This window comes from Podarcis tiliguerta, assembly GCF_965153285.1.
Source record: "Podarcis tiliguerta genome assembly, chromosome: 8".
Taxonomy (NCBI): domain Eukaryota; kingdom Metazoa; phylum Chordata; class Lepidosauria; order Squamata; family Lacertidae; genus Podarcis; species Podarcis tiliguerta.
The window spans coordinates 55832080-55851607 of NC_139541.1; the positions used below are offsets into that span (position 1 = coordinate 55832080).

General features: G+C 45.8%; 2 protein-coding genes across 4 annotated transcripts in view; one reads left to right on the plus strand and one right to left on the minus strand.

Annotated features, from left to right (window-relative positions):
- LOC310683296 (myotubularin-related protein 9-like) overlaps positions 1–810 on the minus strand; it is a gene marked incomplete at its 5' end in the record, with an annotated part of 21370 nt that extends 20560 nt beyond the window's left edge. For both annotated transcript variants that reach the window (XM_083453117.1, XM_083453116.1), the window contains one exon: positions 559–810. In XM_083453117.1, the coding sequence (XP_083309243.1) occupies positions 559–755 (197 nt within the window). The remainder of the gene's footprint in view (positions 1–558) is intronic.
- Positions 1–12756, plus strand: part of FAM167B (family with sequence similarity 167 member B) — a 16501-nt gene extending 3745 nt beyond the window's left edge. Inside the window, exons 2-5 of one of the 2 annotated variants that reach the window (XM_083453178.1) lie at positions 805–887; positions 4022–4244; positions 9173–9585; positions 11921–12756. In XM_083453178.1, coding sequence (XP_083309304.1) covers positions 9298–9585; positions 11921–12184 — 552 coding nt within the window. In that variant the 5' untranslated portion in view covers positions 805–887; positions 4022–4244; positions 9173–9297 and the 3' untranslated portion in view covers positions 12185–12756. The remainder of the gene's footprint in view (positions 1–804; positions 888–4021; positions 4245–9172; positions 9586–11920) is intronic. The other variant, XM_083453179.1, reaches the window with a different exon arrangement.
- Positions 12757–19528: the final 6772 nt, after the last annotated feature.

Sequence of the window (19528 nt, forward strand, 5' to 3'; positions counted from 1 at the left end):
TTGGTGCAGCATGAGACTCTTAATCTCAGGGTTTTGGGTTCAAGTCCCAGGTTGGAAAAATAGTCCTGCATTGCGGGTGTTGGACTAGATGACCCCTGTGGTCCCTTACAACTATACAATTCTATGCTTCTATTGGTGTGTGAATTCATGAGCCAGGACACTAGCCTGAGGTGGGCACGATAGGAACAACATAGGAATATAAAAAGCAGCCTTATACTGAGTCAGACCATTGGTCCGTCTAACTCAATATTGTCTACACCGATTGGCAGCCGTGTTTCAGGCAGGGAGTCTTTCCCAGCCCTGCCTGAAGATGTCCTTTGGGAACTGAACCTGGGACGTTCTGCACACCAAGCAGATGTCCTGCCACTGAGCTACAGCTACAGCCCTCCCCAGAGCTTTGCATCATTTGCTAATATTTTGCACTGAGGCCACTTTGCAAGACCTCGATCTGGGCTCAGGTTTAGGCTCAGCAATGCTTCTCTTAAAAACTGCAGCTCTGTTGCAAATTGTTCTTGGTGTGGAGGAATAGAAGAGGTATGATGTGGGAGAGACAGTCACCTTTTCTCAATGGCGTCCACATTGCGAATAAGAAGCCACAGCTCAATCTGGCCCTGTTCCCCGTTTCCCCCTGGCTGGGAAGATAGAAGGAGGTGGTGACTGGTGATGCAAAGTGTCCCTTTGACAGACGGGAGTCCTGGACGTGACAGCACCACATGGTCCACCTTGGTGGTCTTTATCAACTCTGCAAACTCCATGGTAGGGAGAGGCTGGGCCCAGACAGCAAATGTGTCTGTTTTGCTCCAGAAAGTCCTGTGGACCTGACTGAAGAAGAGAAAAGGCCTTCCAGGGGAACCTGTTGGAAGAACAGACAGATATGACGGATGCAGGTGAGTCAGAACAGCATTTAGAAGACCAGATACAGTTATGTGACACAAATTCTCAGCATTTCTGCCCAACATACAGATTATGCACACTGGGAAAAAGTTTTGGTATGGAGCTGATTGGAGTTGTAGTCAAAAACATCCGAATAGCACCTGGTTGGGGAAGGCTGTTTTTGATCAGGATGAATGAGGACTAAATGGGTCGTCTGGTGTGGGATGTGAAACAGAGCAGTCAAATACAACATCCCTAGAGTGGACATAAAAAGAGGATGTCTTGACTAGCCAGTCAGAACTTCCTATTTCCTCCTGGGCTGGGACAGACTTCCTCTGCATGTGACTAGATGTGGGCGTGACCTTACCTGTGCAGGTAACAAAATACCTCAGAGGAGGCTGACATCTATCTCTCTGACTCCATTTGTCGAAGAAGCAACATCTGCTTAGCCTAAGATGCTCTCTAAGATGCTTCCAGCCAAGAGAGGACAATGGGGCTATCTCTTCATGGGACAGATTCCAGGTGTACATATTTTGTAACATAAGTCTGCCTTCTGGGATCCATTTGTGAACAGAATTTGAGTAAACTATTTTATATACTTTTATACAAGACTGTGTTGTGTCTATCTATTTATGAGGGAATAAAGGGGAATTTACCAGGAAACTTATTTTAGAGGCTTATAGAAGCCTGGCAAACGCTATCCGCTGTGCAAGTTTAAAAAGGGGAATGTTACTCTGCTAAATTTTAGAACTTGTTAACACAAGTTGGAAAGCATATAATTAAACAATATATCCTCTCCTGCATCCCTGAACATTCCCACACCTGGAAGGGCTTATAGTCATTGTATAAAATAACCAAAACAGATTGACAGTAGTAAGCTAGAACCCAGCAAAAGGGACACCTTCCCAGCTTGAGAAAGAAGCACAAGATAAGAACTATTGGTTTGAAACAGGAGGGCTTCCCATTGCCAGTTTTATTCAGACGGTTGTGTGACGAGCAGACATTCAGCAGGTGATACTCTCCCCTGGTATGCAGGGAGACGGATGAGAAAAGTATGGGCTGCCGAATTTCTGTTCATAAAAGGCACAGCAGCCCTGCAATGGAAAGAAGAGGAAAGTTGGCCGCTGTGTTGTCTTATTTTCAGGGGGCTGCAACATCACAGCAGTCTGCGAAAGGGAAGCAAAAGGAAAGGAAAGAGAGAGGTGCCTCTCTGATGCTTTGTTCCATGTTTCTCTGTTGATGGTAGTACAGTGATACCTTTAGTTATGAACTTAATTCGTTCCGGAGGTCCGTTCTTAACCTGAAACTTCTTAACTAGAGGCGTGCTTTCGCTAATGGGGCCTCTTGCTGTCGCTGCGCTGTCGGCACACGATTTCCATTCTCATCCTGGGGCAAAGTTCTCAACTCAAGGTAACTCTTCCAGGTTAGTGGAGTTTGTAACCTGAAGCATTTGTAACCTGAGGCGTTTGTAACTCGAGGTACCACTGTACTCAGATATCTACATGGAATTCAGACAAGGCTTGTTACTCAGGTGAAGGTCTGGGTGCAGTTCAGGCCATAGTGTTGCTGTTCAGCTTGACTCCAGAACCCCTGCAAGTTTGCTTAAGTAATAAGACTCAAAGGGTATATTCAAAAAGAAAACAAAATGGTGAACACATTGTTTCCAAGAAGGAGGAAGCAAAACTGGTGTGTCTGTGTCCTTTCCCCTCCGTCCCTCAGCTAGAAGCCTGACTCAGATATTTCAGCTAAAATGGAACAGCCTGCTTCTAACGTTTTCACAATTTCTATGCCTCCGGGGGATTAATGTGCCAAAAACGAAACAAGGATTCAAAGACAGATTCCTAAAACATTCCAAAGACTGTTTTGAAAGTCATTGTTTGGCACTTAAAAATCATACAGAGCGACCCCAGTCCAGATAGGTGCTTCTCTGACAGCCCTCACCATACAAAAACATGTGAGATGTGATTCCCTTTCCCAACAGGAGATTAAGCAATAGAGAAAAGCCTCGTCACCTGCTTAATTTCCTTATCTCAAGCTCTGGCCTTCAAGGTTCCTCCTGAATAGCACAGTCTGGCTTTGGTGGGGGTGGGAGGGATTGCTCCCTGCTTCCCTTACTCCTAACCAGGTGATCTGGGCTGAGATGTGATATAAAACCAGAAGAGCTGTAGAGCCCTCACAGCTAAAGGTGTGCTAAATAAATGAAACTAAGAAATGTAGCTCATCCCAATATGGAGATAAAGCCACAGGAAAGGCTACACCTGCCTATAGTGCAACCCTCTGAACCTCTACCTGGGCCATCTCAAGACATTTTGCTGCCTGAAACAAAGCACCAAAGACTCCCCAATTCAAGGTGCAAGATGCCTCAAGGCTGGTTGGAATATTTGGAAACCTGAAGCAGGCAATCCCACAAGTCATCTTTCCCCTTCCCTGGCAGACAAATGCTAATAATTCATTTTCTACCCTTTCATGACACCGAAAATCTGCTGAAAGAGGCAGCCTGTTCCCTCCATCTCTAGACAGAGCCCAGATCTTTACTGTGTTAAGTGAGGCTTGCTCTCAATGTGTTTGCATGCCATGCTTCTGATTTGAAGGCACAGGAAGAAAGGATGGAAAAGTAACAGTAATATTTAACAATGCTCCATGTGTTTATGAATTTATTTAACTTCCTTATAATGTTGTGGAATTTTGTTGACTTTTAAAATGCTTTTCTTTGAGAGCCGCTTTGAACATTAAAAAGAAACCAAAATGACAATATATGGGATATCCAAATTTGGAACAAAATCTGCCCAGGTGCAGGGCCTGCTTTTCACATGCAGAAGGTCCTAGGTGTATCCTCAGGATGGCTGGGAAAGAAAGATCCCTGTCTGCAACCCCCCACAATCATCATAGGCAATCCTGAGCAAGACGGGCCTGTGGTCTCACTCTGCGTAAGACAGATTCCTACATTCCTCTTCACATAAAGGCAATACATACATTAGGCTTCCATAATGTGTGATTGGCGGCCAAGCACGCCTGTCCTGTTCCTGCAATGCCAGTAAAAGAAAGAGGTGCACCAGATCCCTGGGCATGCCACCATATGTGGGCCAAGGGTAGAGTTGCCAACTGACCAAGAAAGAAAAGCTGCCTGGCCTGTTCTTTTGCCTTTCAGAGCAGCTTGAAGTGCAGCTTTTAATGAAGCTTTTAACAGAATGGAGATAAGCATCATCTGCTAACAGGTGTGCAATATGCTGGGGTTAAAACCACAGCTACAGAGCCCTGCTGAAATGTTAACAGCCTGACTGGCGGATTGCATTCAATCTGGGGGTTCACAATGTGTGCTAAGCCTGCACCGTTTATCACAGCAATCCTTAGAACAGCCACAGCCCTGAAAGGTAGGCCAGTGTTCATACAGTGAGGACCGTAAAAGGATCCTTGGCTCCTAGCTGGATTTCTGTGAAATTAAGTCAGACCTTGGAGCCACCTAGCCAGCTCATCTCCTCTGGCCAGCTGGGTCATCTTCCCAGCCCTATCATTTGGGAGCGTTTAACTAGAGGTTCTGGGGATCATACCTAGAAAGAGCAAAACAGCCTCTTAAAAAGCCAGCAAAGGGGTCTCCCTGCAGTGGGTGGCCCCCTTCCCTTACCTGACAGCTGGATTTGGAAGCAGAGCCCTGTCAGAACCTGCAGGAGATCTTGCTTGGCAGAAGTCAGGGGTCAAGCCCCTAGTGAGGAGGACCGCAGGGGGGCAAGATGCAGACCCTGATCATGTGCAGGGCCTGCTGGAAGTGCCATGGCCAGAGAGGGGTGCAGGAGGCTGTTGAGAAACCTTTCAACAGCTGTTTTGCTTTTCAAAATAGCTGAGGAGTTCCAGCATGCTGGCTCTTAGATTGTGAAAGAGAGAGGAAAAAAAGGAGAGCATGCAACAGGAACTGCACACAGAGCCATGTGGGAGAGGCTGAGAAGCAGAGAGAGAGGGAGGATATTGGGTTTAAGGTAGCCTGGCTATAATGTTTTCTTTTCCGTTTATTTATTTTTTCCACTGTCAAGGGACTTGACGGGTGAAGATCGTTAGATAAACTGGCAGTGCAATTAAACTACCACAATATCCCCCCCCCCCTCCTGGGTGCCTTGATGGGCTCCAGGCAGATGGTGGGGGAAATGGGGCTTGAAGATACACAGAGAACCACAGGAAGTGAAACTCTGGCAGCGGGGGGGGGGGGGGGGAGAGAGAGCTCTGCAGGCTGGTGTGCTAAGCCGTCTTTTTATCCACGCTTTTCGACAAGAGAGGAATGGAGCAGAGCCTTAACTTTCCTACTGAAATATCCTGCAAGAAAGCAAAACAAAACCCTCATGCTGTGCAAATATATTGTTGTGAGCTTGCGGGTGCCAGACACTTAATCTCTAGACCCAGAAAGTGTTAAAAAGATAAATAAGCCAGACTAGTTTCCTCATGAGGTAATCGCCTGGGAGATGAGCCGTTTAGAGACCTAAGGAAAGGTAATGGGCCACTAAGAAGACAAAGGCTCTGTACCAGATGCAAAGTTGGTGGGGCCCCTCCAGTTCCAAGTTAGTTAGAAGACAAAGCCAGAGTCTGAAGTAGTTTTGGGGGACTGTGATTTGACCTGGGGGGGGGGGGGGGAGGTTGCAGGCTGGTAAAGGAAGCAAGCTGGAGAGAAGGTCAGAGTAGAATGATTCTGTTTGAATCCAAGGCTGTGGTAGAAACAAGACCTTCCTGGCGTGTCCATGCTGTGAGCCCCTCCATCGTAGGCTCAGGTTGTATACATGTGTAAATAAACCATATATCATAAAGACACCACAGTCTCTGCTGTGCCTTATTCCCCCAAAGAAACCCGAATCTTGGGTAGGCACCTGGAATCTGACAGCTCGGAGATTGGGTTAACATGCAACAATATTGAGATTTCATCCCCTACAGCATATTAGAGATTGAAAACAGGGCCACTGGTCTCCTGAGGGGTAGCTGGGCTATTCTCTTGCTGCAAAAACAAAGCGCTTTGTGGCACCTTAAAGACCAATGCAACAAATTTATTCTGGCATAACCTTCATCAGCTGCCTGAAATCTTATCCTAGGTTGCTTGGTTTTGAGGGTGGGGGACTGTAAACAGTGAGGTCAGAGAGAAATGAAATGCAGAAAAGAGCAGTGAAAATTGCATTAACAGTGACCTTAAACCACTTGTTGCTGGCATCCAAGAGTCAATTAGCATAGGTAGTGTGATAAAAAAATCCTTTGTCCCAATTCAGTCTACAAGTGATAAGGTGGAACCCCTTGAGGAATTGCAATGCAATGAATTTCAACTTGCCTCCTCCCTTTGAAGTTTCTTCCTTCTAGGCTGGCCATTCTCCAGTCTCTTGCATGCTGTGCTGGGAGGTTGAAATGCCCTAGTCCCCCTTGCCTGAAGGCTCTGTTCCATCTGTTGTAGGCAGCAGACCCAACTTCACTGCCTTTAGGCTTGCTGTAACCTTAGCTGATGGTGGCAGAGGCAGGAGACCATTTAAAGAGCCAGGGTGGGGTAGTGGTTAGAGTGGTTAGAGTTCAATGGGACTTGCTCCTTAGCAGAATGCGAAGGTTGCAGACTTAACTGTGCTCAATATGGTGCCTTGAATGATCTGTCTGATCAATCTGAAGCTGCAGCAAACCTATGCAAGACTGTGTACAACCACGCTTGTATTAAATCAGCCTTTGCCAACTCAGTGCCCTTCAGATGTTTGGGACTCAACTAAGGTGTCTGGGTGTCCTCCTTTATAGGGCACAGTCCTCTCTTTGTACAGCTGTCTCGTCCAAGTCCAGTTTAAAGATAAGGAGCCATAAGAAAAGAGAGAGGGTGCTCAGAGTTGTCCATCCACAGCCCCAGTGCAGCAGACTGAGCAGGCACACAAGTCACTATGGTGAGATGTGCTGTATTTCTATGGAAATTTAACTATTACATGTATTTCTAGATTTGCATATATATGTGTGTAAATCAGCATATGCAAATTTTATGCGTACAAACATAATTTTTATTTTAAATCCCCCCCCCCTTTTTTGATGATATCTTTCCTTCTTTTTGGCAACGCAATAAGTGGTCCTCCTAACTGCAACTGCCTTTGGCCCCATGATGGGAGTTGTAGTGCAAAACATCTGAAGGCGCAATGTTGGACATTTTGAAGGAACCAGCACGCTGCTTGGCCATTTTCTGCCGTGCTTTAGGACACCCCTCTTGTTACGTTTCTTTGTCCCTTCAGTCCAGACTTCCTGTTCCACCTTAAATGCAGTGCAGCTGTGCTCTAGCAGCAAATAAGCCACCAGCTTAACTTGACCTGACCAAATGCCCTATGGCCCAGCTGAAGGGGACTAAAGCAGGGGTAGGCAACTTAAGGCCCATGGGCCACAAGCGGCCCACAGGGGTCGTTTAACCAGCCCACGAGCCACCCCCAAACTGAGCTGCCAGCTTGGTGAGTCCCTGCATGCAGCACGGCATGGGGACTGCGACGCCATAAATCGCGTCTGCGCAAATGCAGATGCCGGAAATTGCAGGTGCGGGCACTCACACACACATGCAATCCGGCCCACAGAGGGGTCTTTGCTGGAGTGAACCAGCCCAGGCAAGGTAAACCTTGCCAACCTCTGGACTAAAGGGAGCTCTGCAGAGGCTTGTTGTGGGCATCCTCGGGGCCCATCCCTGTCCATATCATGCCTGTTGGGTGATTGGAATTTTAGTGGCCTCACCAAACCTGGGAACAGGGAGCACAATGCAAAACTTCTCACCCTGTAGGTAAAAAAAGGTAAAGGACCCCTGGATGGTTAAGTCCAGTCAAAGGTGACTATGGGGTTGCAGCGCTCATCTCGCTTTCAGGCCGAGGGAGCTGGTGTTTCTCCACAGACAGATTTCCAGGTCATGTGGCCAGCATGACTAAACTGCTTCTGGTGCAATGGAACACCATGACAGAAACCAGAGTGCACAGAAACACCGTCTATCTTCCTGCCACAGCAGTATCTATTTATCTACTTGCACTGGCGTGCTTTTGAACTGCTAGGTTGGCAGGAGCTGGGACAGAGCAATGGGAGCTCATCCCGTCACGGGGATTCGAACTGCCAACCTTGAGGGCTGGACAGAGAATGCTTTTTCCTAAGCCTAATTGCTGGGGAAGAAGGTGTGTCTGTGGATATGCATGCATGTGCCTGTGCTTTGCTGTATGTGTGTGTGTTGTGTGGCATGTGAATGGATGTGGTTTCTGTGCTCACTTTGACCACAACCAACTTTTGGCATATGGGCCCTGGAAGATTGGCCAAGAGGGAATGTGGTCCTCAGGCCAAAAAATATTCCCCACCCCTGCCCTATAGGAACCCCAGTCTCCCCCCACACCATTGCAGCCAACTGGGCCCCTTTAAACAAACAGGCTTTTCCTACAGAGAGTGGAGCTGGCAGCTCAGAGAGACCCACGGTGCCTGTTTAAAGCTCAACCAGAGGTCCACTGGTGCTGGAGCAATATCTGGTTATGTTCTTCCTGCTTATCCTGCGACCCATGCATAGAGCTGTCCAGGGTGCTATTGAATTCTGGACTTTTTGCCTTGTCAGAACATGGACCTTGCTCTACTTCACCCCATCTTGCTCTGCTCACTTGGGGTCAGAACCTCTATACTTCTGAGGCCAATGCATGGAACCAAACAGAAATAAGGCAACGTTCTCTGTTCCGCTAGATATAGAAATTGCTGTTGGTTGTGTCTGTGCTCTGCTGGTTCTCACATGATGCATGACTGCAATGTATGGGTAATTCAAAGTGTGCTAGAGTTCACTGGTGAACACTATGCTGCACTGAAGTGCATCAAGTGGCTATTTTCTTACTGGTCAGCAGGTGGTGCTATGCTGTAATTGTTGTGCTGTAATTAAAAGGAGTATTAAAACATAAGCAAGCTGGGTGAGGGCCACAATGCAGAGGGACAATAAGACTTTGGAGGGTAGTTGCCTGAATATGTTGCTAATCCACTATCTCACCTTGATTTTACTGACATGTCAGCTGAACGAGGGCACAATTTGCTATAAAGCGCCCTTGAATCTTCTGGAGTGACCTTTCGATCTTGGCTCCTTTTCAGACCTGGGTGGAGGGCCCATATCTTTTTCTCTGCTGACAGTAAGGAAGGAGTGCTGTTGGGATTAATGGCTTTACACTCTCGCTGTCTTTTATGTCATTGAAACTTCCTTTCAAAGAACAGGGTGTCTCCTCCCAGTTGGAGACAATAAGTCAGGACCAAAGAGAGAGAGAGAAAAGGCCTCCCATTAACCTCTGGATAATTAAAGTTCCTGCTTTCTTTCTTTTATTGCCAGGGCTTTATTGTTCCAAAAATAAACAGCTTTCCTCTATGCACGGACACATATGACACAGAGCGAGTGGGTGACTGAGGGAGTCGGTCTGTCTTGGAAAGAAAGCCCTTTGCCTGCACACCTCTGCGATGTCTTTGGTGAGGTTCAAGGAGTTTGGGGAAGAGGAGGAGAACTCGGAGGCAGAGAACCTGGACAGCGTCAAAGCCTTGACGGCGAAGCTGAAGCTGCAGACCCGGCGCCCTTCCTACCTGGAGTGGAAGGCCCGCGTGCAAAGCCCCTCCTGGCGGAACGGGCTCAAGACCCTGCCGGAAAAGCAGTGCGGGGAGACGGCCGGGGAGGACTCTCAGGTCCCTTTGAAGACCATTTGTGGGTTCCCCACCATTGGTGATGCCTTGGAGTGGCTCAGGATGGAGCTGGTGAGTATTTTCCCAACCTTTCTGGGGAAAATGTGAGCACCTCAGGGGCAAGTCTGGAGCAGTGAGGCAGAAGAGGCACCTCCACCACCGGTGGTCGCAAGCTTTGCAAAGGCTGCGTCCTGGCAAGACCTCCCCAGTGGTCTTCTCTGGCATGGCTCACTCCACTGGCAAACTTGCATCTGACCGTCTTTTCCAGTTCTAGCTTATATCTTTAAAGCTTCAGGCAGTGAAGTAGTACCGTCCAGACACATACCAGTATGTTCTCCCTGTACAGTCCCTGTTTCTTGGTACCTGTTTTGTCTCAAATTTCTGCTTAAAGTTTGTAGAGTGAATTGCTGGAGTTGCCCTTTTCACAACTTTTAGCTCACCTCTACAGCAGCCTTCCTCAACCTGATACCTTCTAGATAATTGGGACTACAACTCCCATCAGTCCCAGCATCATAAAGCTGCACTGTAGTGGAGGAACGGGTGAACTCAATGATCAATGTACACTTATGAAGACCAACTGAACTCTGTCCTGCATTGTCTTTCATTTCACGCAGTGTATTTGCTAGGTTTGTCTTGAGCTTTTGGTAAACTGCTGTAAGACAGTTATGATTTCCTAGCATATCTTTAACCACGTAATGAACACACCCCTTTCTGTGTAGCTGGAGGAAGAGGGGGAAGTTAATGAATATATAGAGAATACGTAGACAGGTAAATCAAACTACAGTATCTAGAAGGCAGAGTAGTGCCTGCAGCAATCAGGGCCAGCCCAATATATTTTGCTTTTTGAGAAAGAGCACCAAACATTGCGCGCGTGCGCACACACACACACACACACACACACACAAATCAGGGTCCCTAAAATTCAAGCCCACCAAGTTATTTTGGCACCTGAGGTGGAAAATCCCACAAGTGTCTCCCATTTCCTAGTAGTAAAAATATACAATAATAATTCAAATAAACTAACCACTTTGCTTCAGCTGCTTGGCTCATTTTGCTTCATGGTAGGGCTCGTCCTGACAGCAGTGTATAATAATTGGGGGTGTGTGTTTATTTTTGGCTTAAGACTTGTTGTCGTCGTCCATCAGCTTCGGGAGACAAGGGAAGATTGGGGGTTAAGTCAAACCATTGCTGACCCTTCAAGTGTCCCTATTTTCCAGGGACATCCCTGATTTAGAGAAGCCATCCCGGTCTCTTATTTCATCCCAGAATGTCCCACTTTTCCCTAGGATGCCCCTAATATCATCAGAGAAATGTTGGAGGGTATGGAGTTATCCGACCCTCAAACTGTCTGAAGGCAATCCTGTATAGGGAAGGTTTTATTTTAATGTTTTACATCTGTGGGAAGCTGCCCAGAGTGGCTGGAGCAACCTAGTGAGATGTGTGCGGTATAAATAATAAAATTATCATTATGGAATGGGAACATTCCTATTTTCATTAAGGTTGGAGGGTATGCCATTGGAGAGTTACAGCGGCTGCTGTGAATGTAGAGATGTCAGCTGTATGTGGGCTGTGAACCCCTTACACCCGCTTTAATTCCCCCTCCTCCAGCTGCTTCCTTCCCACATGTCCTCCTCCCTAAATCTGGATATTCCCTATGAAATTGATGTCCTGTTTCGATTTCCAAAGCATAGGGAATCTCTGGATGAGAAATTATAGGACAGCAGTAGTTGGAGGAGAACACTGCAAGGACATGTAAGAATTAAAGGAGGAACTAGGGGTTCACAGTCCACATTCAGCTAAAGTGTGGATGGGCCCTAAGACACTGAACCAACGAGTGGCACACTTCCTGCACCTTCCATTGAAGGGCGGCAAGGCGGGCACAGCATCTAGCTGGACAGCAAGCAGTTCGAGTCCCAAGCAAACAGGTGCTCAATTCTAGTGGGCTGGCTAAGTGTGGTTTGTGCATGCCGACCTCCTAGGTGACAGAGGCAGGGTAGCTGTTGACTTGGCATCCAATTTGCTCCTAGCTTCTATGTAACGGGAGGAACCACCTCCTTGGCTGGATCAGCTATGGTGGGTGTGTTTGGGAGGGAGCTGACAGGAGGCACTTTTGAGTTTGCCTGAGCATCCTTGGGAGTGAGGATCTCCACCCCGTAACCCACTGGGACCCTCCTTGAGATCAGATGTCTCTTGGGGTTCAGAACCTGTTATCCCACCTTCCCCAGGGTCCTCTAATTCCCCAAGCTCCTCACACTTCTCCACTGGGTCTGACCACCCTCTCAAAGACACTTCCACAGGACTCAGCACATGGCCTTTGGTCTGATCCAGCCATGCTCTTTTAATTTTCTTATGGGGTGTGTATGTGTTGTCTCTCAGGCTTCATGGTTATTCTTTTGCTTCTATCCAGCGGGAGATGCAGGCCTTGGATCACCAGTTGGCACGGCAACTAATGGGCCTGCGTGCTCAGATCCACCGGCTGAAGGTGGAACAGGCCTGTCACCAACACAAGGAGATGTTGGACGACGCTACATTCGAGCTGGAGGGCTGTGAAGAGGACTCTGACCTGCTGTGTAACATCCCACCCAAGATGGCGTTCCTCTTGTCCACACCCCTCAAGCACATTGGCGTCACACGCATGAACATCAACTCTCGCCGTTTCTCTCTGTGCTGAGGGGCCTTGCTTGACCCCTCTTCTGATTGCATTGTTAAGGCCTGCAGCCTTCAGCAAGTGATACACATGCATAAACCCATCAATTTCTAGGGACTCATACAGAGAAACCTGGCATAGGTTTTTTGTTATGGGATGGAGAGAGCCAGTTTCTCAAAAGGCCAGAGGCTGCCCTGTCAGCAGGTGGTTCTGTGCAACTGCCAACTGCTTTGTAAAAGAAGGCATTGTTGCTGCAGACAGTAACAGGCATCTGCCTGGTTATTGAGTATCCTCAGATCCACCAGCCCTCACAATTGGGGATGGGAATGTTCCAGGATAGGGCCTTCTGAGTTGTCCCCCCTCCCTGTCACAACTTTGGAATGCTCTCTTCAGGGAAGCCTGCCTGGCACCAGATCTGACATCCTTTCAGTTCCTTTGCATTTCCTCAGGCGACTGTACTCCGGCTTTTATTATCTCTTCCTGTTGCTCCTGTTTTATTTTGTATTATGTTATTCTTATTACGCGTTAGCCACTCTGAGAGGCTGTTGCCTCAAGAACAGGTTACAGACTTCAAATAAATAGACAAATAAAATGTTTGCTGGTCTCTTTGTACCTGTTGTACTTTGCCACGACGTTTCACCCACTCCACTGTTCTAGATACAACTTTGCACGGTTTGTTTCAACAGCCCTGTGCCTGAACAACATGTGTTCTGTCTGACATACGTTCATTTGCAGATTAAAAAGCTGAGCAGGTAATGAGCAAATGGGAAGGTGAGCATCAGTCACAACAGCAGCAGAGCCCACAATTCTGAATGGCTTTTTCAGAAATAGCCAGATCCAAACTACACCAACTGTTCTTTTCAGAGTGTGACATGGAGTAGCCACCAGCCATCAAGGTCCTAATTTGCACCTTCCAGTGCAAAACAATGCAAACCCCTAAAATAGGGCCAGTGGATCAGGGGCTGAACATAGCCCTCTAGGTACTGTCGGTACCAGGGGTGCCAACTTGAATAAAATATTGTGGGGGCCCAGGTAAGCCCCGCCCCACATAATCAATCACATGACACAGTGCGCACACAGCATTTGAATGGCAATGGGATTCTTTGCCCCTGCCCTAAAGAAGGAGAGGGCCACCTTGCATATAATAACATTTCTCCAACACTAATACTAGAATTAATATCTGGGCTTCCTGGGAAGAGAGCCTGGTGTTGTCACTCTATACTTATTGAAAAGCATTTATAAACCCCTTAATGTTTTAAACATTTCTAAGTGGTGTAGAATATAAAAACAAACAACATCACTGAAACAGAAAGCAGAACCAGGTTCTCTTCCCAGGAGGACTCCAGAACAGTTGGTTCCACAGTCAGGGCCGCTTGTATGCAGCATTCACATGTCAGAGTAAACCACAGTTAATGGTTTGTTGTGAATGCGGAGATCGCTTCCACTTTGCTCTGACCTCAAGGTACATTCACATCAGTGGTTTAAAGTGCAATGAGGTCATTTCTTCCCTTCTGTGGTTCAAGCTGCATTTGCGCAGAGCTGCCTTATGTGCAAATTGCCTGTATGGTACTTAGATCATTTAACTGCTCCTGTCCCAGAAACACTCAGCCTCCAAGAACTTGGCATGTTGAGTTACATTCTGTGGGTTGCCTTCCTTTAGGCTGAGTGTCATCAGGCACCATTGCTTTGGCTACATTTCTACATGTTGAGATGGCAGGAGGCAAATTATTATAATTGTAGAGTTGGGAGGGACCCCAAGGGTCAACTAGTCCAACCCCCTGCAATTCAGGAATCTAAACTAAAGCATCCATTACAGATGGCCATCCACTCTCTCCTCAAAAACCTCCATAGAAGGAGAGTCCACCACCTTTAGGGAGAATCTGTCAAACGAGGTAAGATGTGAGTCTGAGAATCTGCAGCCCAGCCAGGGAAACAGCATGTGGGAAGCCTAGGCAGGTGAGGGCGGCAGTTGGATCAAACCAAAACATAGTAGGAAGGTTGGCACTGATGATAGAGCAAGATACACTCAGCAAAGTGACTCATTCAGAAACAGGTGGGTGGGCTCCATTCTTACAGCCAAAACAGCTGGAAGAGTCATGTGGGAGATCAGTAACTGGGTCTCCCAATGCTTTCACTGTCACCTCATAGCAGCCACCAAGGGTGTTGGGGTTGGCCCTCTAAATTTAGAGCGGTGCTGTTAGGGGAAGGGGTGGCTAACCCTCTCCCCTGATTCAAATGCATCCCCCATTTCCCTGATCAAAATACTGCCCCTGCCCTAACCCAAAGCTTTTGTTATTCACAGTAGGAATATCTACAGGCATGGTAGAATAGCAACCCTGTGATAGAAGCATCTTTCTGTTTTCAGCAAACACACTAGCTGCTTCAAAGAGAGTGATTTAAATTTGGGAAAGAGCGCAAGAGGAAAGGGTGAAACACCTCCCCCCCCCCCAGTGCTGCTGGTCCAATCACATCTGGTGCCTCCCTGGGCAGTTTTAAAGTTGGAGGTTGGGGCAGGGGGGACAGTATGGGGCTGTCAAATCTGAGCAGTAGTGCAGTTAGGGAAAATGTACAAAACTAGTTCAAATATATGTTGGAAGTGTGGGGAAAAGGAGGGGATTGTAATGTAATTTAAAAAAAGGGAAATGATATACAACGAATTGAAGAAAATGTTCCATTTAACATTTGTTTAAAAACCTGAAGGTTTTTAGGGATTGTAGGGAAAAATTGATGGACTATGCAGAACTGGCAAAACTGACATATGGGGCAAGGATAACTGTGACTTTAAAGATGAATGGGAACCCTTTACAAAGTATTTGAAGATGCAACAAAGCAACTGGACTCCTTGGCTGGCTTTGAATAAACATTCACAAACGTTTTATTGATAATAATCAGCTAAACAGTTTGTGTAACATGCAGAAAACAGCATTCTTAGAGAAATCAAAGACTGGAACTGAGGGAAGACGGGGGGTGGGTGGGCGGGTTTGTGTGGGAGGATGGGGGGAGGAGGAAAATGGGGGGGATAAGGATGATATGTTTCTGGATAATATGTTTTGTTTTAATTTTGAATTTAAAAAAGTTTTTTTAAAAAAAATAAAAATCTGAGCAGTAGTTTGCATCTCCTCTGCGTCAGCATTTATGAAAGTAACCCTTAAAAAGAAAGATCTCATGCACTTCCTCTCATATTCATTTCACTGCTTCTCAGGTCTGGAAAGGCCCTGGTTTAGAGCACACATAACTGATAGTGATCATTCTGGCTGAAATGCTGCTGCTGCTGCTGCTGCTTATTTGTGTTGAAGTTTACTCTGTGATAAAATTCAGGTTGGAGGAATACGTGGTTGCTTTTTGGGCGGGATAGGTTGAACTTCTGTATTTGTAGCACGTTACTCAATAAAAAAATTATCTCCTTGTTAAGAGGGTGTGGAATTTCACATGCCATGTTTTGCTTTATCGTAAGATCACGAAACCGTAAGCAGAGCCTCTCTGATGCATCAGGCCGACGGCGCCTCAGGTCCAGCGTCCTCTTCTCACAGGCCTTTGGGGGAAGCCTGAAAGAAGAACTTCAGTGCTATCATCTGAAGAAAAGGAACAACTGGCCTACAAAACTCAGACTCTTCAAATATGGTGCATTCATCTTTTACAAGGCGCTACAAAGGCCCTACATTTTCTTGTGGGTTTTTTTTTTTAAATAAAAAAATTCTGTGTAGGATCTCTCTCTCATACGTACTGTTTCCTGATCACGCTCGTTGCTTGCTCTCAGGCCTTTTTGTTTGATGATTCTGCTCTCCCAAATGGCGAACAATGCTTCCGTGGTTCTTTTCGTAAGCTGAAAGGGTAGGCCTGGGCTTGGCATGAATTAATGAAACTTCAATGGAAAAGAAACCCCAAACTTCATGATTCACCAACCCTTTGTCTTTTGCTTTAGAATGAAAAGAAACCCTCTTTTTCCTTTCCCTTTTCTTTCTTTATACTGTCAGCTTTTCTGACCTTCAGAATATGAGAGCAACCTGTTGGTTCAGACCAATGGCCCATAAAGTCCAGCATCCTGATCTCACAATGGCTAACCAGGTGCCCCACATGCCACACAAGCACAAGAGAACTTTCCCCTCTTGTGGTTTCAAACAACTGAAATTCAGAACCATTGAATTTCAATGATCTCCAACCATGCAGACAGAGCGTCATGCCTTCCAACATTTCTCCGATAAAAATAGCAACGTCCCATTCCATAATAATCATTTTACTATTTATACCCCACACATCACACTGAGTTGTCCCAGCACTCTGGGCAGCTTCCAATATATATAAAAACATAATAATAATAATAATAATAATAATAATAATAATAATAATAATAGTTTTGTACTGAAGTTCTCACCCTGGGCCAGCAAGGGGATACTGTAGATAGTTTTCACTCAGGTCCACATATGCAAATAAGGAATTGAAAGTGACGTTCAGTGATTGGATAGTTACAGAAAGTTGTTACTGTTGCGTTGTAGTGGAGCTCTATATAAGCAGGCTGGCTGAACCGTTCAGTTCAGTTCTGTTCTGGGTCTGTGAATAAACAAGAGCTGTTTGAAGAATCGCTGTGTCGTCTCATATGTTCACCCACAACTTAACAACAACAACAACAAATTTATTGAATTTATATACTGCCCTATAGCCGGAGGTTTCAGGGCGGTTCACAGAACAAACATTAAACATTTTAAAACTTCCCTATACAGGACTGACTTCAGACAGCTTGGGGTCTGGATAACTCCATACCCTCCAACATCTCTCCAATGAAAATAGGGACATCCTAGGAAAAGCGGGAAATTCCGGGATCAATTCAGAAACCCGGATGGCTAAATTAGGGACATCCCTGGAAAAGAGGGACACTTGGAAGGTCTGCAGCAGGCACCCCAACCTGTGGCCCTCCAGACATTTTTGCCTACAACTCCCATGATCCCTAGCTAACAGGACCAGTGGTCAGGGATGATGGGAATTGTAGTCCAAAACATCTGGAGGGCCGAAGGTTGGGGATGCCTGGTCTGGAGCATACCACCAACAGCTTTCTCTTCCATGAATTTGTGTAATCCTCCTTTAAAGCTGGCTAAGTTGGTTGCCATTACTGCCTCCTGTGGGAGGGAGTTCCAGAGTTTAACTAAGCACTGCATGAAGAAGGACTTTCTTTTCCCACTGTTTCATTGCATTTATTGATGTGCAGATAATGCTGTGAAGAAAGGTCCTGATCTGCTCCTCCATTTCTATGAGCCAATCTGTCACATATCTTCTCCTAATCTCTTCAAACGCAAAACAGGTACTTAACATGCCTAGCTGAGAGACCTTAAGGATGCTGAGCACCTGTATCTAGGGTCCCCTGAAAGCCTTTAAAAAGACTGAGCTGCACTTGCAGTTTTTGTTCCCTCCCACCATCGGGGATACAGACTATATCCTCATGGTCTAAAAAAAAATCTGAAATTTATTTATTGCAGAAAAACAACAACACTTAAATTACAGGTCTCTAAGATACAGGAGGATCCCAATCATTTCTTGTCAGTACAGTGGGATTTTATTTCATATAGTATATTTCTTTATTATTTCTTTTGGTTATTATTTTTTACATTTATTAGATATCTTCTCTCACTGCAGGCAACCCAAGGTGTCTTTGCAAAAACAAAAGAAAGCAACAAACAAAACAAAGCAAAAAATAATAATTAAAACCGGGGCAGGAGACAAAAACAAAAACATTAAAAACAACCCCACCCTGCTTTAAAAGGCCATAGATCGTTAATAGCCAAAGGCCTGGTTGAAGAGGTATGTTTTTGCCTGGTGCCTGGGGAAAGCATTCCACAAATGGGGAGCCAACACAAAAAAGGCCTGTTCTCAACTTGCCATCCTGTGGATCTCTCGTGGAAGAGGCACACAGAGAAGGGCTTCAGATAAAGCTTACAGGTTCTGTGTCGGTTCATACTGGAAGAGGCAGATTTTGAGGTGTTGAGGTTTAGTTTCAGATATGCAGATAGCTAGAGAAATATGGTTGTCGTGATTTTAGATTAGGTATCAGTATATAATATGTATGTTTAGTTTTTGTATGCCCTTGCCTTTATTTGGATATATTATTGAATTTTTGCTATTGTTTACTTTTCTCTGTGGTTCCATAATAATTTGAAAACTAATTTTTTAAAAATAAACAAAAGCTATATCTGGTTGAGGGGCCAGAATCAAAGAGGGTGGGGGAGAGCAGTCTAATTAATTAATTAATTAATTACATTTATATCCTATCTTTCATCCAAAGAGCTCAAGGTGGCATACATTTTTATGCATTTAACAGTTTTTGTATACTGCTTAATAATATGTTATAAACCCCCTACGTGGTTTACAAAGCATATAAAATATACATTAAACTCTTCAATAAAACTAAGTTTTTAAAATGTAAACAGAAGCAACTGATTTAAAAATATACATTATAAGCTAAAATTACATGCCAATACCTTTTCCTCTCTCCTTATTTTTATCAATAGAACTGTTAAATAGTGGGTAGACATAGCAGACAACACAGCGATTTCTCCAAAGCAGCTCTTTATTTGTAAGCTGGAACAGAACTGAACAGCAAACAGCTCAGCCAGCCTGCTTTTATAGGCAGCCGGCTATCAACACTGTAGCAACAACAACCCAGGGTTTCCCACATAAAGTAACTGATGTGGACCTGAGTGAAAACTACATACACAATACTCCTTTTGGCCAGGGTGAGAACTTCAATACATAACAAGAACAACCCTGTGAGGTAGTTTAGGCCAAGAGACAGTGACTGGCTCAAGGTCACTCGATGAGTTCCATGGCTGAGTGGGGATTCGAACCCTGGTCTCCCAGTCTATACTTCAACTCTCCACTCCAGCCATTATGCTTCATGGGTTCTGCATGGCCTGAGGGTGTTTGTGGTTCACTGTCTCCATCCAGCTTCATACCAGAGGCACTGTGGATTCCCTGATTTGCCAGATGTCAACTATGGACCCCACCAGGAACCACAGAGATGTGGTATGGGCAAGGCTAAGAGAACAAAAGGACCATAATGGCATTGTGAGCTACTCACCGAGTGGCCCAAGTCTTTGTCCACTACTCCATGCTGGCTTGGAGGCCAAGAAAGCTGCCACACAGAAACATTGAAGCATTCACAACATTAGCAGCTGAACTAAGCTCACAGGAGTCCCCTGGGGTTGGATAGGAACTGACCGTGTCAAATGTGCAAAGAGCTACACAATGTGGGACATGGGATCCACGTGGGGCCAGTGGCACCATCCAGCACGACAGCAGGGAGGGCTTTGAAGTTGGCAGGAAACCTCTGGGTTTTCTTAGCAGCCTTGGAACCTTTTGTGGTCAAACAAGTGCTGAGAA